General features: G+C 38.2%; 1 protein-coding gene and 1 long non-coding RNA gene across 2 annotated transcripts in view; one reads left to right on the top strand and one right to left on the bottom strand.

The window, feature by feature from the left end:
• Positions 1 to 2325: 2325 nt before the first annotated feature.
• On the bottom strand, positions 2326 to 3566 carry LOC127490751 (uncharacterized). The gene is made up of 3 exons (XR_007919142.2): positions 3313 to 3566; positions 3045 to 3159; positions 2326 to 2558 (listed from the first exon to the last, which is right to left on the bottom strand). It is a non-coding gene; the product is annotated as an uncharacterized LOC127490751 (long non-coding RNA).
• Positions 3567 to 3697: 131 nt separating this feature from the next.
• The window catches only part of EIF3E (eukaryotic translation initiation factor 3 subunit E), a 44777-nt gene continuing 29563 nt past the window's right edge, over positions 3698 to 18911 (top strand). The window contains exons 1-6 of the mRNA XM_002710732.6: positions 3698 to 3805; positions 8235 to 8349; positions 9742 to 9859; positions 11707 to 11749; positions 12767 to 12871; positions 18104 to 18229. Coding sequence (XP_002710778.1) covers positions 3716 to 3805; positions 8235 to 8349; positions 9742 to 9859; positions 11707 to 11749; positions 12767 to 12871; positions 18104 to 18229 — 597 coding nt within the window. The 5' untranslated portion in view covers positions 3698 to 3715. The remainder of the gene's footprint in view (positions 3806 to 8234; positions 8350 to 9741; positions 9860 to 11706; positions 11750 to 12766; positions 12872 to 18103; positions 18230 to 18911) is intronic.

Here is an 18911-nt window from a genome sequence, read left to right as displayed (position 1 = left end):
GGTGCTAGCTCAAGTAGTTGAGTACCTGTCACTCATATGGAAGACCTGGATTGAGTTTTGAGCTCTTGGCTTTGGCCTGACCCAGCCCCAGCCGTTGTATACCTTTGGGGAGTGAATCAATGAGTAGAAGATCTGTTTGTCTTTCTGTCTCTGTCTCTCTTTTCAAATAATATGGACAAATAAGCCATGTTAAAACAAGAAACCCTGTCATTTCTTAACTCTTATATCCACAAATAGTATTCCCCTACAATTTAGCAGCCTATACTAAAGCTGGTTTGTGATTATTTAGACTTGCTTTCCCAATTATATTGTAAACAGTATGGCAGACAGCATACCCTACTACCAAATCTTTGTAAACATCTAGTACAAAGTTGTATGCATCATAAGGGATCAACAACTATAGCAACTGCTCCAGAATAGTATCTCCATTTTCTTACTAGACTTCACCACTTGCATATTTAATATGGGTCTTTTTCTGTCTGAAACAGAACTCCTATTTTTCACCCATACATGCTCCTTTTCCACTGCTCCATTTATACTGGTCAACAGAAGTTACCCAATTTTCCTTTTTAAAAAGATTTATTGGGGCCAGTGCTATAGTTTAGTAGATAAAGCTGCTGCCTGCCATGCTAACATCCCATACGGGTGCAGGTTTGAGTCCCGGCTGCTCCACTTCTGATCCAGCTCCTTGCTAATGTGCATGGGAAAGCAGTGAAAGATGGCCCAAGTATTGGGGCCCCTGCACCCATATGGAAGACCCAGATGAAGCTGCTGACTTCTGTCTTCTGCCTGGCCCAGCCCTGGCTGTTCAGGCCATTTGGGGAGTGAACCAGCAGATGGGAAATCTCTGTCTTTGTCTCTCCTTCGCTGTCACTCTGCCTTTCAAGTAAATAAATCTTCTTAATTTAAATTTTTTAAAAGACTTACTTATTCATTTGAAAGGCAGAGTGACAGAAGGTGAGGGAGAGACAGAGACAGAGAGACATCTCTTCCATATGCTAGTTCACTCCCCCAAATGCCTGAAACAGCCAGCTTTGGGCTGGGCCAGGCTAAAGCTGGGAGCCAGGAACTTCATCCTGGACTCCCACATGGGTGGCAGGGGCCCAACTACTCTGGGCCATCATTCAGTGCCTTTTCAGGTGCATCTATATGAAGCTGAATTGCAAGTGGAACAGCCAGAATTCAAATCAGCATTCCAATGTGGGATTCTAGTGTTGCAGGTAGTATCAACCTGCTGCACCACAATGCCAACCCAGAAAATTTCTTAAGCCCACAGTCTAGGAATCACTTTTATTCATTAGGCTTTTGAATTTTGAGATACTAGATTCACATGCAGTTGTCAGAAATAATACCGGGATATCCTGTGTGCTCCTTACCTATACTATACTGTACAACAATGCATAATGTTGTCATTAGTTTGTGGGGGGCCGGTGTTAAGTAGATTGGTTGAGGGAGGTCTCATTGGGTGGATGAAATATAAGCAGAACATGAAGGGAATGGAGAAAGAGCCATCATGCAAAGAACTGAGGGAAGAACATTCAGGTACAGTACACAGCAAATAAAAGAGGCCAATCTGGAAACTGAGGAGGAGTAGCTGAAGAACTGAAGGAAAATATATATGGCTGGGTCACAGTGATGAAGCAGAGATGTGGGAGATCAGGAGAGAGGTTATGGGTCCAGATGATCTACAGCTTTTAAGGCCATTATAACATTTATGAGTGAGACAGCAAGGTTTAGAGGGTTTTGAACATAATTTGACTTACAAAAGTCACTCTGGCTGCTGTGTGAAGAATAAAGCATGGGAGGAAAAGAAGGGAAGCAAAGTGATAAATAAGGAGGCTCTTTCAAAATTCAAAGCTAGATGATGGTGGTTTAGATGCAAGGTGTAACTTGGGAGGTGGCAGGAACTGACTGGATCGGGATAAGCCTTTCAGGCTAGAATCAAAGAGTTTGTTGATGGATTCGTTGTAGCGTATAAGAGAGAGATAAAAGTTAAGGATGACTCCAAGATTTTGCTTCGGAGCAACTGGATGGATGGAGTTGCCATTGACTGAGAGAAGAGCACAGAGAGCTCAGATGGAGGATATTTTGTTGGGCTACATGAGTGAGTCTGGTTGGGGCCATGTTGAGATGTTGGGTATGTGTGAATCTAGGATTAACAGTTGACACTGGGGCTATAATTTGGGAGTTGTCAATGTGTAAATTACATAAAGTCATTACATTGGCTATTATCACTTAAGGAAAAGGTTCAGGACCCCTGGGGCTATGCAAAAGGAAAAGGCTTGAAAGATGAAAAGAAGTTAACAACTGGCATTTCTTCTCAACTTTTTTTTTTTTTTAAAGATTTTATTTATTTGAGAGGTAGAGTTACAGACAGTGAGAAGGACAGACAGACAGAAAGGTCTTCAGTCCGCTGGTTCACTCCCCAGTGGCCACAAAGGCAGTAGCTGCGCTGGTCTGAAGCCAGAAGCCAGGAGCTTCCTCCCATCTCCCACACAGGTACAGAGGCCCAAAGACTTGGGCCATCTTCTACTGCTTTCCTAGGCCATAGCAGAGAGCTGGATTGGAAGAAGAGCAGACGTGACTAAAACCGGCGCCCATAAGGGATGCCCGCGCCACAGGCGGAGGATTAACCTACTGCGCCACAGCGCCTGCCTCTCTTAACTTCTTTAACCTCACTCTTCAATCACATGACATAACAGTTTCTGAAACACACCAAATTCTTTCCTGTCTCAAGGATTTAGTCTTTTCTCTAGGCTCTAATTTTAGTCACCTTTCTCTTACTCAGCTAAATTGTTACCTTATCTCAATTTTCTTTGACCACCTTAATTGCCACTGATTTTTCTCTGGCAATCCTGATTTGGAGTTTCTTTCACTCTAATTAAATGGGCCCAACCCAATCACCTCTGCCAAGTTACAGTTCTTACTACATTATGCAATTATTTCACTTGTTTTCTGTCTAGAGCCACTACCCTCACCCCCACCCCCACCCCACCCCACTTAAAATTTTTTTTTAATGCTAGAGAGAGAATATGCATTCCTACCGTGGGTTCACTCCCCCACTGTCTGGGATGGCCAGGCTGGACCAAGTGGAATTCGGGAGAGAAGAACTTAACCCTGGTCTCCCTCTGAGCAGAGCCAGGATCGCTGCCTCCCAACCTACGCCCCAGAAGGAAGCTGGAGTGAGGAGCCAGGCTGGGTGTGGAACCCTGGGGCTCCCATGCAGAACACAAATCTTGGCCGGCGCCTTACCCACGAAGCTAAAACCGCCCACCCTCCCACCTTAATTTCACAACTTTACAAAACCATTACTCGATGCTGAAAGAAAGCTCAGATATTCCTCCCTGTACGAAACTTCCCGAAGAGCGAAACCCTCATTGTCTTGGCCTTTGTCGCATTCCGAACGGAACTGACATTGCCCTGGCAATCATTTCTGAGCTTTCAGTGATTATTAACGGAATCGCCTGCAGACCACGGACTGCTAACTTGCAAGACATCAGCCGCGGTACTCCGCGGCTAGCGCCGTAGCAGTACACGCCCAGGGCGGCAGAAGGTGCCTTGTGCGCATGCGTGGTTGTTCTCTGCGCGCGCTAGGCGGAACCGGCTCCACTCCCTGGGCCGGTTTAACCAACGCACATGCGCAGTCGGTGTCTGTGCATTGTCGGTGCTGTCAATAAAGTTTTAGTGAACACAGACTCCCTTTTTCTTTGGCAAGATGGCGGAGTACGACTTGACTACTCGGATCGCGCACTTTTTGGACCGGCATCTGGTCTTTCCGCTGCTTGAGTTCCTCTCCGTAAAGGAGGTGAGGGGGATTGGGGCGCGAGGAAGGTGTGGGAGCGGGTAGGGGGCCGGGCAAGGCCGAGAGGCGATGGCTGCAGCCCTCGGCCTGACACACGTGCGAGGCGGCCGCCGAATGCGGTCCCGGCCCCGGCCCCGGCCGTCAGGACCTACCGGGGGGTTACCGTCGTCCCCGCAGGTCCGCAGGGCTGAATTCGGCGGTGGGGAGGAGCGGGGAGCCCCTGCTTCACGTGTTGAGTTGCCGGGGCCGCAGAGGCTTCGGCGTCAGTTCCTCTCGGAAGTGGGGGACTGGCTCAGCTGGAGTGAAGCTGTCGCTCTGCTTCCCTTGGGCACCTCGGAGTTAGAGCTTTTGATCGCTCTTGTGAGACCTGGGAAGCCTGGGCTTGGATTTGGGGCTTTGTATGCCAGGACACTTGAAATGATTTTCTTAGACTTAACATCTCTAGCAGCTTTAATTTCTTTGAAATGAGTTTTTTTTTTCCCCTGCAGTTAAATAAGTAGCTACTTCCTGGAAGTGTAGCATATTTGGGCCAATGGGGACGCGGACCGGAAAAAAAAAAAAAAAAAAAACGCTGTCCACAAACGAACTCAACATTTGTTTTCCACTGTGTAGATGTACAGGCTTCCAAGTACAAGTGATTGTATTGGTCATTAAAACTCGGTTAGATGTTCAAGATGTTTAAATAAGTCTGTCCTTCTGCAACTCCATTTTAAAACATCTCAGGCCTAAATGTTTGAACTTTAAAGAAGGAGAGGAGCTAAATTTTATTGGGTTTAGTTATACCTAGCTTATTGGAAAATTGATGTTGGTCATTGGAATAAAGTAATATTACTATGATGAAGGAATTAGAAATTTTGTCCAGAAAAATAAATGAATTCTGTTTCTGGAAGCTCTAGATCTGCGGAATGCATTTGGTGTGTCCCAACAGCAATTAAAAATATTTTTTAAAATTCCTACAAATATATGTTAACTTTTTCTGATAGTTTTTCCAAGTGTCCATGTAGTTTTGGTTAATTTGTACAGAGAAAATCCTTGAGTTCATAAGAGCCCGAATGCCTATAGACAACTTTGATGGTAGGAAACAGCAAGTTCATTTTCAGTAATTGTCTAGTGGCCACATAAAGTCTTTCCTTGAAAGGACAACATTTTTGCTTGACTTTTCATGTTATTGCTGTATTTCAGAGTTTGAGTACAGTGGCCTAACCCACCTTCTGCTTCCTTTTGTGGATAACTCACACCAGTAATGAAGGAAGAGGAAAATGGCACGTTTTGAACTCTTTTACCAACTATTAAAGGCAGAAATGCTCTTAGCTAGCCTGAAGTTAATATGTTTGTATTCTGTAAACTTGTTTTTTAAGGCAGGCAAGAGAAACCTAAACTAGTTTTTTTTAAAGCTTTTATTTAATGAATGCATTTTTCATAGGTGCAACTTTAAGAATATAGTGCTTTTTTCCCCCATACCCACCCTCTCATCCTACCTCCTATGCCCTCTCCCATCCCCTTCTTCATTATGGTTCATTTTTAGTTTAATTTTATATACAGAGAACCAACTCTATGTTAAGTACAGATTTCAACAGTTTGTAGCCCCCCTCCCACACACAAGATATAGAGTACAATTTGAGAACAACTTTTACAGTTAATTCTCATAGTACAACTCATTAAGGACGGAGGTCCTACATGGGGAGTAAGTGCACAGTGACTTCTGGTAAACTGGTTTTTTCATAGCTCAAGACTAATGCTATGAATGGCAGCTCAGGATCCTTGGAAGATGGATGTAATACACCAAGAGGAAGACAGATGCCAAAGTTATTTAGTTAGCATTCACTAAATCTAGGGCCATGGAATTGTGAGAAATCCAAGGAGGAAAAAAAAAAAACAAAAACAGATACCTCACCACTAAAATACTTACATATTTTTTAGAGTTGAATGTCTAATAGAAGACAAAAAGTAGTGAGAAAAGTACTGGCAGAGTTATCAGAATTGAGAATCTGTTACATCATCATTGAACAAAATGGGCTTTGTGGAGGAATGGCTGTAAGTTGAATCTTGCTAGAAGGTTAGGATGCTATCAGTGGTTGTGATACAAGAAGATACTGGAGTAAGAAAAATAGCTCGAGTGCAGGCATTTGGCATGGTGGTTATAACGGATGTTGCTTGGGTTGTCCATATTCCGTATCAGTGCCTGGGATCCAGTCCCAGCTCTGATGATGATTCCAGCTTCTGTTTCTATCTTTGTGTGTTTCCCTGCCTTGTCAATTAATAAACATAAATGACTTTTTAAACTTTTAAACAACCAGTTTGATATATTCGTAGTGTGTTGGAGAGTGTAAGCTTCATGAGGGTAGGAACTTTGGTCTCTGCTGTGTTCTGAGGATCAAAAGGGGGAGTAAAAATGGAAAATGTAGATAGGATGCTGAAGCCTTTAGTAGCAGTGATGGAAGGGGTGATTATAAGTTGGAATCCTGGGAGATGAAGTACTGGATAAAGTTGTTTTTAAAAATCTTTCGTATGAATGTTGGGTATGTGGAAAATGACAGTAGAGGTAGAGATGACAGAAAAAAGATCAGATCGCTATAGAAAGAAAGGTCTTCCTTCCGTTGGTTCACCCCCCAAATGGCCGCCACGGCCGGCTGGCTGTGCCAATTCGAAGCCAGGAGCCAGGTGCTTCCTCCTGGTCTCCCATGCGGGTGCAGGGCCCAAGCACTTGGGCCATCCTCCACTGCCTTCCCAGGCCACAACAGAGAGCTGGACTGGAAGAGGAGCAACCAGGACTAGAACCCAGAGCCCATATGGGATGCTGGCACTGCAGGTGGCGGCTTAACCCGCTACACCACAGCACCAGCCCTATGAAGTTTTTTCAACGTGAACAATGAACCTGTGTGACGGCCACCTGGATCAATGTATAGAACATGACAAATCTCCTAAACCTTTCTTCTGACACACTGTAGTCAGTACACACTGTTTCATTTGCTGTTTTTTCCACTCACCCTTGTTTGTGAGAGTCAGCTAAGTTTTTTACCACAGCCATAATTCATTGATTTTTATTCCAATGATGAATATTAATCCATTTTTTGAGTGTGCTACACTTTATCCATCCCAACACCGATGGACTTGGCTACTAGGTAGTGCTGTTGTGAACATTTTCAGAACTGAACTTTGAATATATATGTACATACTTCTTTGGGGTACCAAGGAGCAGAATTGCAGGATCAAAAAGTAGGTTTGCCTTTAGGAGATAACAGTTTCCCAAGATAGTTGTACAGTTGCCAGTCGGATATGAATATATCCAATTGGTCTTCATCCACACAAACACTGGTATTATCAGTTTTTAATTTTTCATTGGGTTTTTAATAATTTCAGTTTTTTTGACAGGCAGTGATAGAGTCAGAGAGATAGAGATATATCTTCCATCTGCTGGTTCCCTCTGCAAATGATTGCAACCACCAGGTCCTGCGCCAGACTGAAGCCGGAAACTCCATCCCATTCTCCGCCCTGGGTGGCAGGGACACAAGTATTTGGGCCACTTTCCTGTGCTTTCTCAGCCACATTATCGGGGAGCTGAATCGGAAGCAGAGCTGCCAGGACTCAAAACTGGCTGTCCATGGGATGCCAGGATTGGCAGCAGCTGTGGAACCTACTGCACCACTGCAGCGACCCTTTAATATGTATTTCTCTGTTGATCCGTGAAGCTGAGAACCTTTTCATGTTTCCTGACCATGTAGTTAACTTCTAATGAAGTGCCTTTCAACTGAACTGTCTGCCTTTTCTTACTGTTTTGTAGAACTTCTGTATATGCAAGTACTTAAAAATGTATATGGAAAAATGACATTTAAAAAGTTTATTTTGATGCAGAAGATTTGAAATCTGTGCAGTTTTTTTTTTCAATAATATGCATTTTTCCATGAACTTTTTGAAGACCACCTTTGGAAGGTTCAGTTTTAATTTCATAGCTATATTGTGGCATCTTCCTGGGTTTTATCTCTTCCTGGCAAAATTAAATTCAGCGCAGAAATTCTTTCTTTTGCTGAATCATCTCCCCCTGAATATTGTGAAAAATCCTCATATATTGCTCAATATACTTAATGTTTATGTAAGTTTGTGTCTATATCACTTTGGCCCCTTTGCTGTGGCTTAAATGTTTCTTGAATTGGTAAAGCAAAAACCTGATATAATGTGGTTACAAAAAGGGTGCTAGTTTGTTTCAGGGATGTGGATCCAGGATCCCAACTATTAACTGAGACATAATGTATATGGGTTAAGGAGAGGCCACATCCGGGAGAGGTAGATAATCATCCTGTGGGTTTGAGAGATAAATAATATGATATAAAAAGAATGTTTCATAGAGTATGTTTCCAGGAAAGCTAATCTTACTATTAATTGGCTTATTTGGGGAACTTTAATATATTAATTAGAAAATAATTCCCTCTTGCAGATATATAATGAAAAAGAATTACTACAAGGGAAGTTGGATCTTCTTAGTGATACCAACATGGTAGACTTTGCTATGGATGTATACAAAAACCTTTATTCAGATGATATTCCTCATGGTAAGTTTTGTCATTAGAGCTGGATCTTGTCCTTTGAATTGAGGATTTGATTAAAGTTTTCTGGTTTATAAAAGAGTTTCAACCCAAAGTCTTTAATTATTTGGATGACTTTAAAGTTCTTTGTGTAACAGCTAATATAAAGGTTATAGGTCTTCTGAAGTATTTTATTTTCTCCCTGCGAAAGATAGGAAAACATGTTCATCAAATGCTGTCAGTTTACAATATGTCTCATTAGAGTTGTGCTTAAGATTTGGATTGTTTGCTTAGAAATAGCCAAAATGTCCCAGTTTTTTGGTTACTAACTTTTTTAGTTAGTATGTTGTATACCTTAAAAGGTTTCATTTTTTTCCCATTTAAAGCTGTCTTTTATAGCTATTGCTCTTCAAGTATGGGCCAAGCATCATCATTTCATCTGGGAGAGCTTGTGAGAAATAGAAATTTGGGGCTGTGCCCCAGATTTCCTTAATCAGAAACTGTTGAGTATGACTTGGCACTCAAGTTGGGGAACTATGGTGACACGGAGGAAGGCAATAAATCTTTGTTTTCTTTTTTAATAGATGTTCCTTTTAAAAAAGAAAGTGGGTCCATAAGTTTAGGAAATACTTTAGCATTTCTTCTATTTATCTAGCATTTAAACTCTTCTCAGTAGAGAAGTAAAATTTACTTTAAGTTGACATTTCTCAAAATGTAACCGCAGATCCCCTTCTGTGTTTGACAAATATTGTTCTGGAATGTATTTCCTAATATATAATGTAGAAATTATTAAAGTAAACATGAGTCACCTTTTTGGCTTATTACAGTTTTTTTTGCAGTATCAGTGCCTCTTTAAATTTTAGTCTATGAAGAAAAAAGTCTAAGACATATTACCAGGATTTTGTGCAAGTTTTCTCTGATTTTTCATGTTGTGGCAAAAAAGAACTATAGAATTTGCTTTGAGAGATTAAAGAACTGGATTACAATGAACAGAGATTATTGACTGAATTTAAATTTAATAATATGCAATCCCCTCTGAGCCTCTGTTCAGAAACTCTGGGATAACATTTACCTGAGAATTAAATAAGATCAAATAGAAAAAGTCCTGAAATGATGTCTCTGAAATGGGAAATAAAGAATAGTTAATTGTTACCTACCTTCTTCACATCTCCATCTTCAGAACAGTCTATAATTTGTCAGTTCCCCTAAGAGTAGGAAAAGGATATCCTCATCTTTCTGTGCCTTTGCAGCGCTAGAAGAAATGGTGGATCTAGGGAGGTGATTAGTGGTTCCTAGAATTTGAGTGTACTAGGACTAAATACATGCATATATGTATTTAGCTATATGAAGATTTTCCGGTCTTCTTGTGAGCAGTGCAGTTCAAGATTTCTTAACAGTATAGTACTCTTTTGCATTTAGCTTTGAGAGAAAAAAGAACCACAGTTGTTGCACAACTGAAACAGCTCCAGGCAGAAACAGAACCAATTGTGAAGATGTTTGAAGATCCAGAAACTACAAGGCAAATGCAGTCAACCAGGTAACCTCTTTTTAGTTTAAATTGTAAAAATTCCTTTTTCAGAGCAGGAAATAAAGCCCAGCAGTTAAGAGCAGTTATGATGCCTGTGTCCTACATTGGAGTACCTCATTCAGTTCTTCATTCTGGAGCCTTTAGACTCCAGCTTCCTGCTAATGCGCACCCTGGAAGGCAGCAATGACAATGACGGCTCAAATACTTGAGAGCCTGGCACCCACGTGGGACACCTGGGTTGAGTTCTTGGCTCCCCAGCTTCAGCCAAGTCCAGCTGTGGCCACATCAGATGTTTGGGGAATGAATTCACAGATGAGAGGAACTCTCTTTCTGAGTCTCAAAATTAAAAAAAAAACAACAAAGTTAATAAGAATTCTAATTTCTGGATTAGTACAGATGTTAATTCAGACTTTAGAATCCTGTAGTAAAAGTTTATTGTTGAGATGATTGCTTTATCTATTTGTTCATTTTAATCCTTATTTTGTAGGGGCCTATATTGCTTAATAAATGTTAATACTAAATTTTAAATTTCTTTATCAGTTTTCTATACCTGAATATATCCTTCACAGGGGACATTTGACATTGCCTGCAGACATTATTGGTTGTGACAACTGGAGGGATGTTACTGTCACCTAGCAAATAAAGATTAGGGATACTGTTACATACTCCATGGTGGTGGGACAGTATTCCCCTCCCATTCACCAGAGGAGAATTATCCAGCCCAGTATACTGATGAAGAAACCCTGTGTGTAATACCAAAAGCACATGGGTTGCTCTCTGTAAGAGAAACCTCAGTTCAGTTATTACCTGCTACATTCTCATTAACTTCCAGCATCTGATCCCCAGCCCAAGGAAAGTAGTGTGGAATTGATAACATTTTATTTCTAACTTTTCTTTAGCTAGAAATAGATTTATTGTTTGGTTCCCAAAGGAAGTGTATTGCCTTAGTCAACTTAGTAATATTACTACTGAAGCCTTTTGCATTATTGGAAATGCTTAAAAATCTACTAAAAATGAATATTACTGTTGTGACAATTCATACCTGCCAATATATACACTTGAGGAATTGTAAGATTTTATTTGTGTGAAAGGCAAAGTTATATATAGAGAGAGAGTCTTCCCTCCCATGATTCATACCCCAAATGGCTGCAAGGACCAGGGCTAGTGAGGGTGATGCTAGGTGCTGGAAACTCCATCTGGGTCTGGGTCTCCCATGTTGATGACAGGGAGCCAAGCATTTGGGCCCTCTTCACTGCTTTCCCAGGCCATAGCTAGCAAGGAGCTGGATCAGAGGCAGAGAAGCCGGGACTCTGCCCGAGTTACGTTATGAAATGCTGGACTTGGAGGTAGCTGCTTAATCCCTGCCTGGACCAAAAGGCTGAGTGAGGGAGATAAAATTTGTATGTAGAATTAATTCCTGCTACTTTGTACAGTGTATGTATTAGGGTTTCTTATCAGAAATCTAACCTCAGAAAACAAATACCATTCTCAGTAGGTTACTATTAAGTAGACTGCTGAATTTACTATAAAAATAGAAAAGTTAGAATGTTCTGGTTTTATAACCTAAAAGGCATCTAAAACCCTTAGACATGATAAAACTGAACAAATGATTTTTAATTAGAGCTAAAGGAATCGGAAAATATGTTGTAAGATTTGTAGATCTCTTATGTTCCTTACATTCAAAATTGAGGTATTCTCTTTGTATTAAATCTATAAATATTAATGCACATTTTATATATTAAATATTCCAGAAGCCTTATTTACAGTGTTTATATAATAAGATATTTAAAGTGACTTTGGACAAATAATGACTTTCTTGTGGTATATGAAATATAGTAATTTTTGCTTTTATTAAGGGATGGTCGAATGCTGTTTGATTACCTGGCAGACAAGCATGGAGTAAGTGTTTTTTAAAAATACTTTCCAGTTGTCATGTTTTAATAAGGCTGATTATAATCTAGATTTTTAGCAGATAGCTTCATGGCTTGACAGAATAATTATGAAATTTTTAAATACATCTGGTATGTTTTTGAAACTTTAGTTTTAAATTGGTGCTGACAGGAAAATATATAGTTGTGCTCAACTTTAGGTAACAGAAAATTCTCAAAGTTTTTGATTTGGTTATTCTGGAATTATTAACACCATTATATGTTAGTGCCAACAGCAAGCTAAATATTTTAGGGCACAGTCTACCTTTTCTTATGCGATAAGAAAGAAACAGAAGCAGAGCTAAATTTGAATTAGAATTGACTTTGAGCAACAGAGTTAAGTTTTGACATTTTAAAGGACTTCATAAATTCCCAAATTCACAAATAAATGTTACAGGCTTTCCTAGCGATCTCTCAATTCTCTTTCTCTTGTATTAACTCAAAGTGGGAAGTTCTGCAAATAATTAATTCTTTGTTAGATTCAAATTTTATCTTGTCATTTAACAGTTTCATAACAAGTTTGCTAACCCTTGTGCAAATTACTCTTTCTGGTTAGAGTGGATTTGTTTATGTTCTAGTTTGGAGTCCTATTAGATTTCCTCACTTTCACTTTGCTTGCATTATTAATTATAAAAGTCAGTGTGATTTTGGGACCCATTTTCACAAGAACAGAGATTTGTTGTTATTTATACAGAAATAGGATGCATATGCTTGATAGTTGGCTAATCTCAGTCACAAACTAAGGAGCATACACACCAGACCTTCAGCTGTAATTCAAAGCTGTATTACAATAGAGTAGGTATCATTACAATTCATAGTTTTTGAGGTCAAAACTGAGCATTAAATCGACCAATTCCTAATTGTATACTCTAAGATCAAGTGAGCAGCTTTTAGAAAACTTTAAAATAGTTTATTTCTTCAGGATGTTTAAAGCAATAAATGAATGGAATTGTAAAACTAGAAATTAACATACTTTTTTTTTTTTTAGTTTAGGCAAGAATATTTAGATACACTCTATAGGTATGCAAAATTCCAGTATGAATGTGGGAATTATTCTGGAGCAGCAGAATATCTTTACTTTTTTAGAGTATTGGTAAGTACTTCAATTTGTTTCTTTGCTTTCTGTTTTGTAGGGTACCCTGGGTTCCTTAAAACATGTGTATAGATTTGGGTCTATCAATTAAGTTTTCAGCAGTTGCTGATCAGAAAAATAAAGAAATTTTTTCCAATAACGCAAAAACCCAATAAAAATAAATTCTTAGGTTGGAACCTCAAAATTTGAGACTACCCATAAAAACTGAAATTGAACAATAAATATGCCACTGATGATAACTGAAATATTTGTCAAATTGAAAACTTGAAACTTAATGAGTTAATATTATTGAATAAGTTGATCTTAATTTTAATTCGAAGTATATATTCCTTGAACTTGGTCTAAACAAGTATGGAATCCTATTGGTGTTTGAAGTATTTTATACCTTAATAGTAACCATTTCTATTTACTTCTTTCTTTAGCCATTAGAATGTAAAAATCAGTTATTTGATTTCACTATGTGGGGTGTAGATAAGTTTGAATGGTACTGTTCTCTCTAAAGTGCCCTGATTATTATCTTCATTTGTCTATTTGATAAATTCCTAGATCCAGTGCTTTTGTTAGGGAAAGAGTGGTTTGAAGCCAGATTAAAAATCAGACCTTTAAATTGACAGACTTCTTTCTTATTCTGTCTTCTGTTTAGGTAATTATCTTAATGTGTGTTCTAGAGTAATCAAAATGCCTTTCTTATTACTAACCTCTCATTTGAGAAACTATAATTTGTTACTTATTCAAAGGTAGCAAATTGTTAGCAAATAGCTCAGTCTCTGATTTCTCTAGTTAATCCTAGAAGTTGGATTGGAAAAATCCTGCTAAGATGGACTTTCTCCAACCTTGAAACAATCTGTTTATTTTGTCTTCATTCTCTGGTGCGTTTTTTCATCACTTCTGTGTCCACATGCCACAAAAAGATTTATTAACTGCTCTCTTTGCTTGTTTTCTAAGAAATTAAATTTTCTTTTTTGGTGGGGAGGGAAGAGATTGATTCAGGTAATTCTTAGGTTGAAACTGACAGATTACTTCATTTCTTTAAAGCTATCATTCTTCCTTCAAAATTAAAGGTTTTATGTTTGTTTCTAAATTTGATTTGAAAAAAGTTTTCCCTTGCTCTCATTTAAAAATGAATTCTTAACTTACAGATTAGCAGTGGTTAGTTTGCAAGTGCACTGAAGGTAATCATCAGTGGTACTAAACTTGTAGTGGCATATCAGAAAATTCCATCAGTTTTACTTTGAATATTACCAGGGATTTAAGAGAGCAAAAGTTGATTACTTTGGAAATGTAAACAGCTTAAACCAGGATTGTAAAATCAGAAGCCTGGTATGATTACAGGTACATGAAAAGAGTTGGTTATTCATATCATTTGTTAATGCTGGGAGTGAATTTTGAGAATGAAGATTTAGTGTCATGTTAGAGTTCCAGCACAGTAAATTTATTGTTGCTGGTCAGTGAGTGAATGTGCCATTTTGCTAAGACATGGAAACTTAAGGTAACTGCTGGAAATCCAGATATTGAAACTCTTCTAGCATATCCACCCTTGAAAGCAGGTTGGTATGAAGAGCCAACTGTAATGACATGGAGTTGAGCCAGAGTAGTACACATGAACCTTTTGGGGATTAAAAAACGTGCTGTGCTGCTACAAAAAGCTTTTATCCTAACACACATATTGCATTCTAGTTTAGTATTATTATGTTTTTTATGTACTCTTGTTTTATAATTAGTCTGAACATTTCCGCAAATGGTAGGTTTATACATAAAAGATTGGGGAATTTCTGTGTTTACTTTTGTTAATTGTAAAAATCCAGGTTCTGTTTTTGCATTACCCCTAAGGAATTTTGGGCTGGAACTCAAATGGCATGTTGGTTAAGTGATTGAATACTATTATCTGAGCACAAAATTAATATGCTCTGCATTGAAAGCAATCTAGTTAGTGATTAGATCGCTGTTAGAAGCTACATGCAATTCATTTTTAAATTGTTCTACCTTGTGGCATAAAACATTTGAGTTACCTAGATTTGCTTCCTAATGGTATATTGGCAGAGGCTAACGAAGCTAAGTTTAAAAGAACAGATTATCTCATTTACCTTGCTTTAAGTAGACACTGTATAAAATCTGTATTTGAAATGTTGTTAATAGCAAATATGAAAATCCTGTTTTGGATTTGGGATGAGAAAATGTCAGTGTTTTTACTTTAAGCTTGTTTTTTGTTTTTTTTTTTGGATTTTTTTTTGTACTTTTTTTTTTTTCCTCATTTCTAAATTCTTTTTCTGTTAGTTGATTATTCTTTTAAATCTATGGTTAGGGAAACATAAGCTATGAAAGAGCCATTGTAACTATGATCTGAGATTAGAATTTGACTCTCCGAATGACCCATTGTAGGTCAGTGTTGTATAAATTAAAGCTGTGTGACCCTATGATCTGCTTTTATTTTAAAAAGATTTAGTGGCTATTAGAATACATTGAGAAGTTTTTAGGTATACCCTGTTTAGTTGTGAAACTTCTTTGACTTATACTCCAAGAAATGTGTTAATTGAAATGAAATGGAGCAGTTTTAATAGGAATTTTTCAATATTTTTGTTTTAAAAGTTATTAACAATTATTAAACTATCACCTCACTGTAGCCTTAAGTGTCGCTCCAAAATATAACCCATCTCACTGTTCAGTAGCTATTCAAAAAAAGAATTTTAAGATGCTAAAATTATTTGTGATCATATATATGTAACCTTTTGCCCCCACGCTGGTGATTGAAAACTTACCTACTGTTAAATCACTATCATTCTGTTTAAAAGTACTAATCCATGAGAACTTGACAGCTTGCATAATGCTAGCTTTTGAAGCTTAATCATTTAGATGGAAATGTTTGACTCTGGTACCTGTTATAATATCAATATAAAAGACATATTTTATATTTTCACATGGTTGTTCATATCTTAACATTTGAAAACGGAGTGTGTCTTGTTTTATGTTTTGGAAGTAGTAAGTAATAGTGTATCTTAAAATTGATGGCATCTTAGACTTGATGAAATATTTTGATTTACAGATTTTCTTTCTTAATAAATATCAAACAATTCGTCCTGTACAGTTATAGTACTCATTTCTATGAGTTTTTATAAATACTTTTTAAATTTCAGGAGATTTTGACAAATACACACATCTACGTGATCATCATGGAATCAAGATAAACAATACTTCTTTAATCCCAGAAACTCCTTGTGTCCTCTTTGTAGTACACTCCACCCCTCATGCTGGCTTTCCATTTATCTTTTTGTCCTTATAATTAGTTTTGTCTGTTCTAGAATTTCTTACAACCAGAATGATAATATTTATGATTGTGTCTGACTTATTTCTACCAGGAAGTACCAGAATCATTCATATCATCATGTTTATCATAAGTTACTTTCTTTTTACTGCTGAGTAGTATCACATTTTATGAATGTATCATGTTCTGTTTATGTATTCATCTGCTGATGGACATTTGGATTACATCCAGTTCTTAGGTATTATAAATATTGCTGTCATGAATATTGGTATACAGTTGTACTATAGACATATTTTGTGATAATAATGAGAGTGAGTGCTCATGGATCTGTTTTCAAAATTAACTTATGAATTGAGTCTTATTACTTGCCTGTTAGAATTTGCTTTATCTTATTCAATGCATTTGAGTTAATTACTGTCATCAAAGGGAAGAATCTGATTTTAGACAGTGTGTATTACAGTCATCAAAGCTTATGTAACCTATAGAACTTTGATATTTTCATTTTCATCATTGTTGTGATATTAATTCACATTCACTAAGTTCTTAAGACATAACAGGTAGTGAATTATGTCACTTAAAATACATGACAACTAGGTGTGTTCTATTACTATCTTCATGTTATAGGTGAAGAAGCTAAAACAAATGGTTTAGCATTTACTAGGAAATAGTAGGGCAAGAATACTTGGTGATTGGATTTTTGATCCTGCCCATACAGTTTTATTGAACTTATTGTGTTATATACTAATGGTGTTTTGAAAGTGTACTACCATATAAGTGCTTCAGTGAAAAGTTCAGAATTACAACTTGGGATATGAAGGTGTACGTTCTCTCAAACACCTTTACTCACTTCTGCTACTTTACACGCTCATGATCACTTCAAAGTCATTTTATCTACTTCTGTTGCCTTGTTCTGAGGGAGTCCTGTTTTACTCATTTTTCTTACTAGCTTATAAGTGTTTTGCCACTGGAAAGAATAAATAGAAATGGCCCAGTATAAAATTCTCATGAGGGACCAGCGCCGTGGCGCAGTAGATTAATCCTCCACCTGTGGTGCCGGCATTCCATATGGACGCCAGTTCTATTCCCGGCTGCTCTACTTCCAATCCAACTCTCTGCTGTGCCCTGGGAAAGCAGTAGAAGATGGCCCAAAGCCTTGGGCCCCTGCACCTGCATGGGAGACCAGGAAGAAGCACCTGGCTCCTGGCTTTGGACTGGCGCAGCGCCGGCCATAGCAGCCATTTGGGGAGTGAACCAACGGAAGGAAGACCTTTTCTCTCTGTCTCTCCCTCTCACTGTCTATAACTCTACCTCTCACATAAATAAAAATCTTTAAAAAAAAATTCATGGTTCGAAATGGAATGTTGCACAATTTGTGTGCTTTAGTACTTATCTTGAAACTAGGGGTGAAACATACCCCTTATAGGGTTTTTTGTTTCAGTTTGGTTTTTGATTTTTTTAAAATTTTATTAGAAAACCGTTAATTGATTTTTACCTGTAAGCCTGTTTTTTTCTCTACCTCTATAATACCTTGCACTTGTCATAATTTGGAAATTTTTTGTTCTGTAAATTTCTTTTTACATTATAAATGAAACACAGGTTTCAGTTTCTCACATTTCATTCCAGTGATTTTAGTGACAAATTTCCTATGAATCTGTCTTGATTTCCAAAGTTTTAAGTGCCTATAATTTGATTATGTATAATTATCTGAAGTGGGTTACACTAAAATGGCGTTGTGCTTTCCTAGTTTTAAAAGTTAACCATTTATTTTCTGGTCTAGACTGAATATTAAAGATCTGAGTATTTTTCATTAATTATTTGAAAGAGTTTACCAGCATGATCCATAAGACTTAGCTGACAACAGTTTTAAGATGTACAGATCTTTTAGTAGTCTGGCTGAATATGTGGGGTATATAGTGTACATTATCTTTTCCTCTGAGTATTCAAAATACAATTAATTGTGTTTGCTTAAATAGGTTCCAGCAACAGATAGAAATGCTTTAAGTTCACTCTGGGGAAAACTGGCTTCTGAAATTTTAATGCAGAATTGGGATGCAGCCATGGAAGATCTTACACGATTAAAAGAGACCATAGATAACAATGTAAGTTAGACTTTTTCATTGTGATTCTCTGAAGTTTTTATGTCTTCCACACTTCCTGATAAGGAAAAACACCATGTACTTTGAACAAACTAAAACTTTCAAATTAGCTTTTATTGTCTTACAAAAATTATGGTTAGTGGATTGATTAGTTTCACTGAATCTCTTTGGAAGAAACTGTCAAATTTCTTTTTTAATTCTTAGAGAAAAGAACTCAGTCTTCATTTCTGTTGCAACTAATGTGCCCTTTCTTCTCTGCCACTGAAAATGACACTGTGCTGTTACTGCTTCCTGTTATTGCAAGTCTTAGGCAAGAGATGACAGTTTTCATACACAGTTAATGTCTAATAAAACCACTTACAGAATGTTTAGTAAAGCCCTTGCTTTTAAAACACTATAATATGGGCCAGCGCCGCGGCTCAATAGGCTAATCCTCCACCTGCGGCGTCAGCACCCCGGGTTCTAGTCCTGGTTGGTGTACTGGATTCTGTCCTGGTTGCCCCTCTTCCAGTCCAGCTCTCTGCTGTGGCCCGGGAGTGCAGTGGAAGATGGCCTAAGTGCTTGGGCCCTGCACCCACATGGGAGACAAGAAGAAGCACCTGGCTCCTGGCTTAGGATCAGCGCAGTGCGCTGGCCTCAGTGTGTCGGCCACGGCGGCCATTGGAGAGTGAACCAATGGCAAAGG

Source organism: Oryctolagus cuniculus, chromosome 6 (genome assembly GCF_051225735.1).
Source record: "Oryctolagus cuniculus isolate XC-2025 breed Fujian yellow rabbit chromosome 6, ASM5122573v1, whole genome shotgun sequence".
NCBI lineage: Eukaryota > Metazoa > Chordata > Mammalia > Lagomorpha > Leporidae > Oryctolagus > Oryctolagus cuniculus.
The sequence above is the reverse complement of the archived record's forward strand: the minus strand, read 5'-3'. Positions and strand labels throughout refer to the sequence as shown.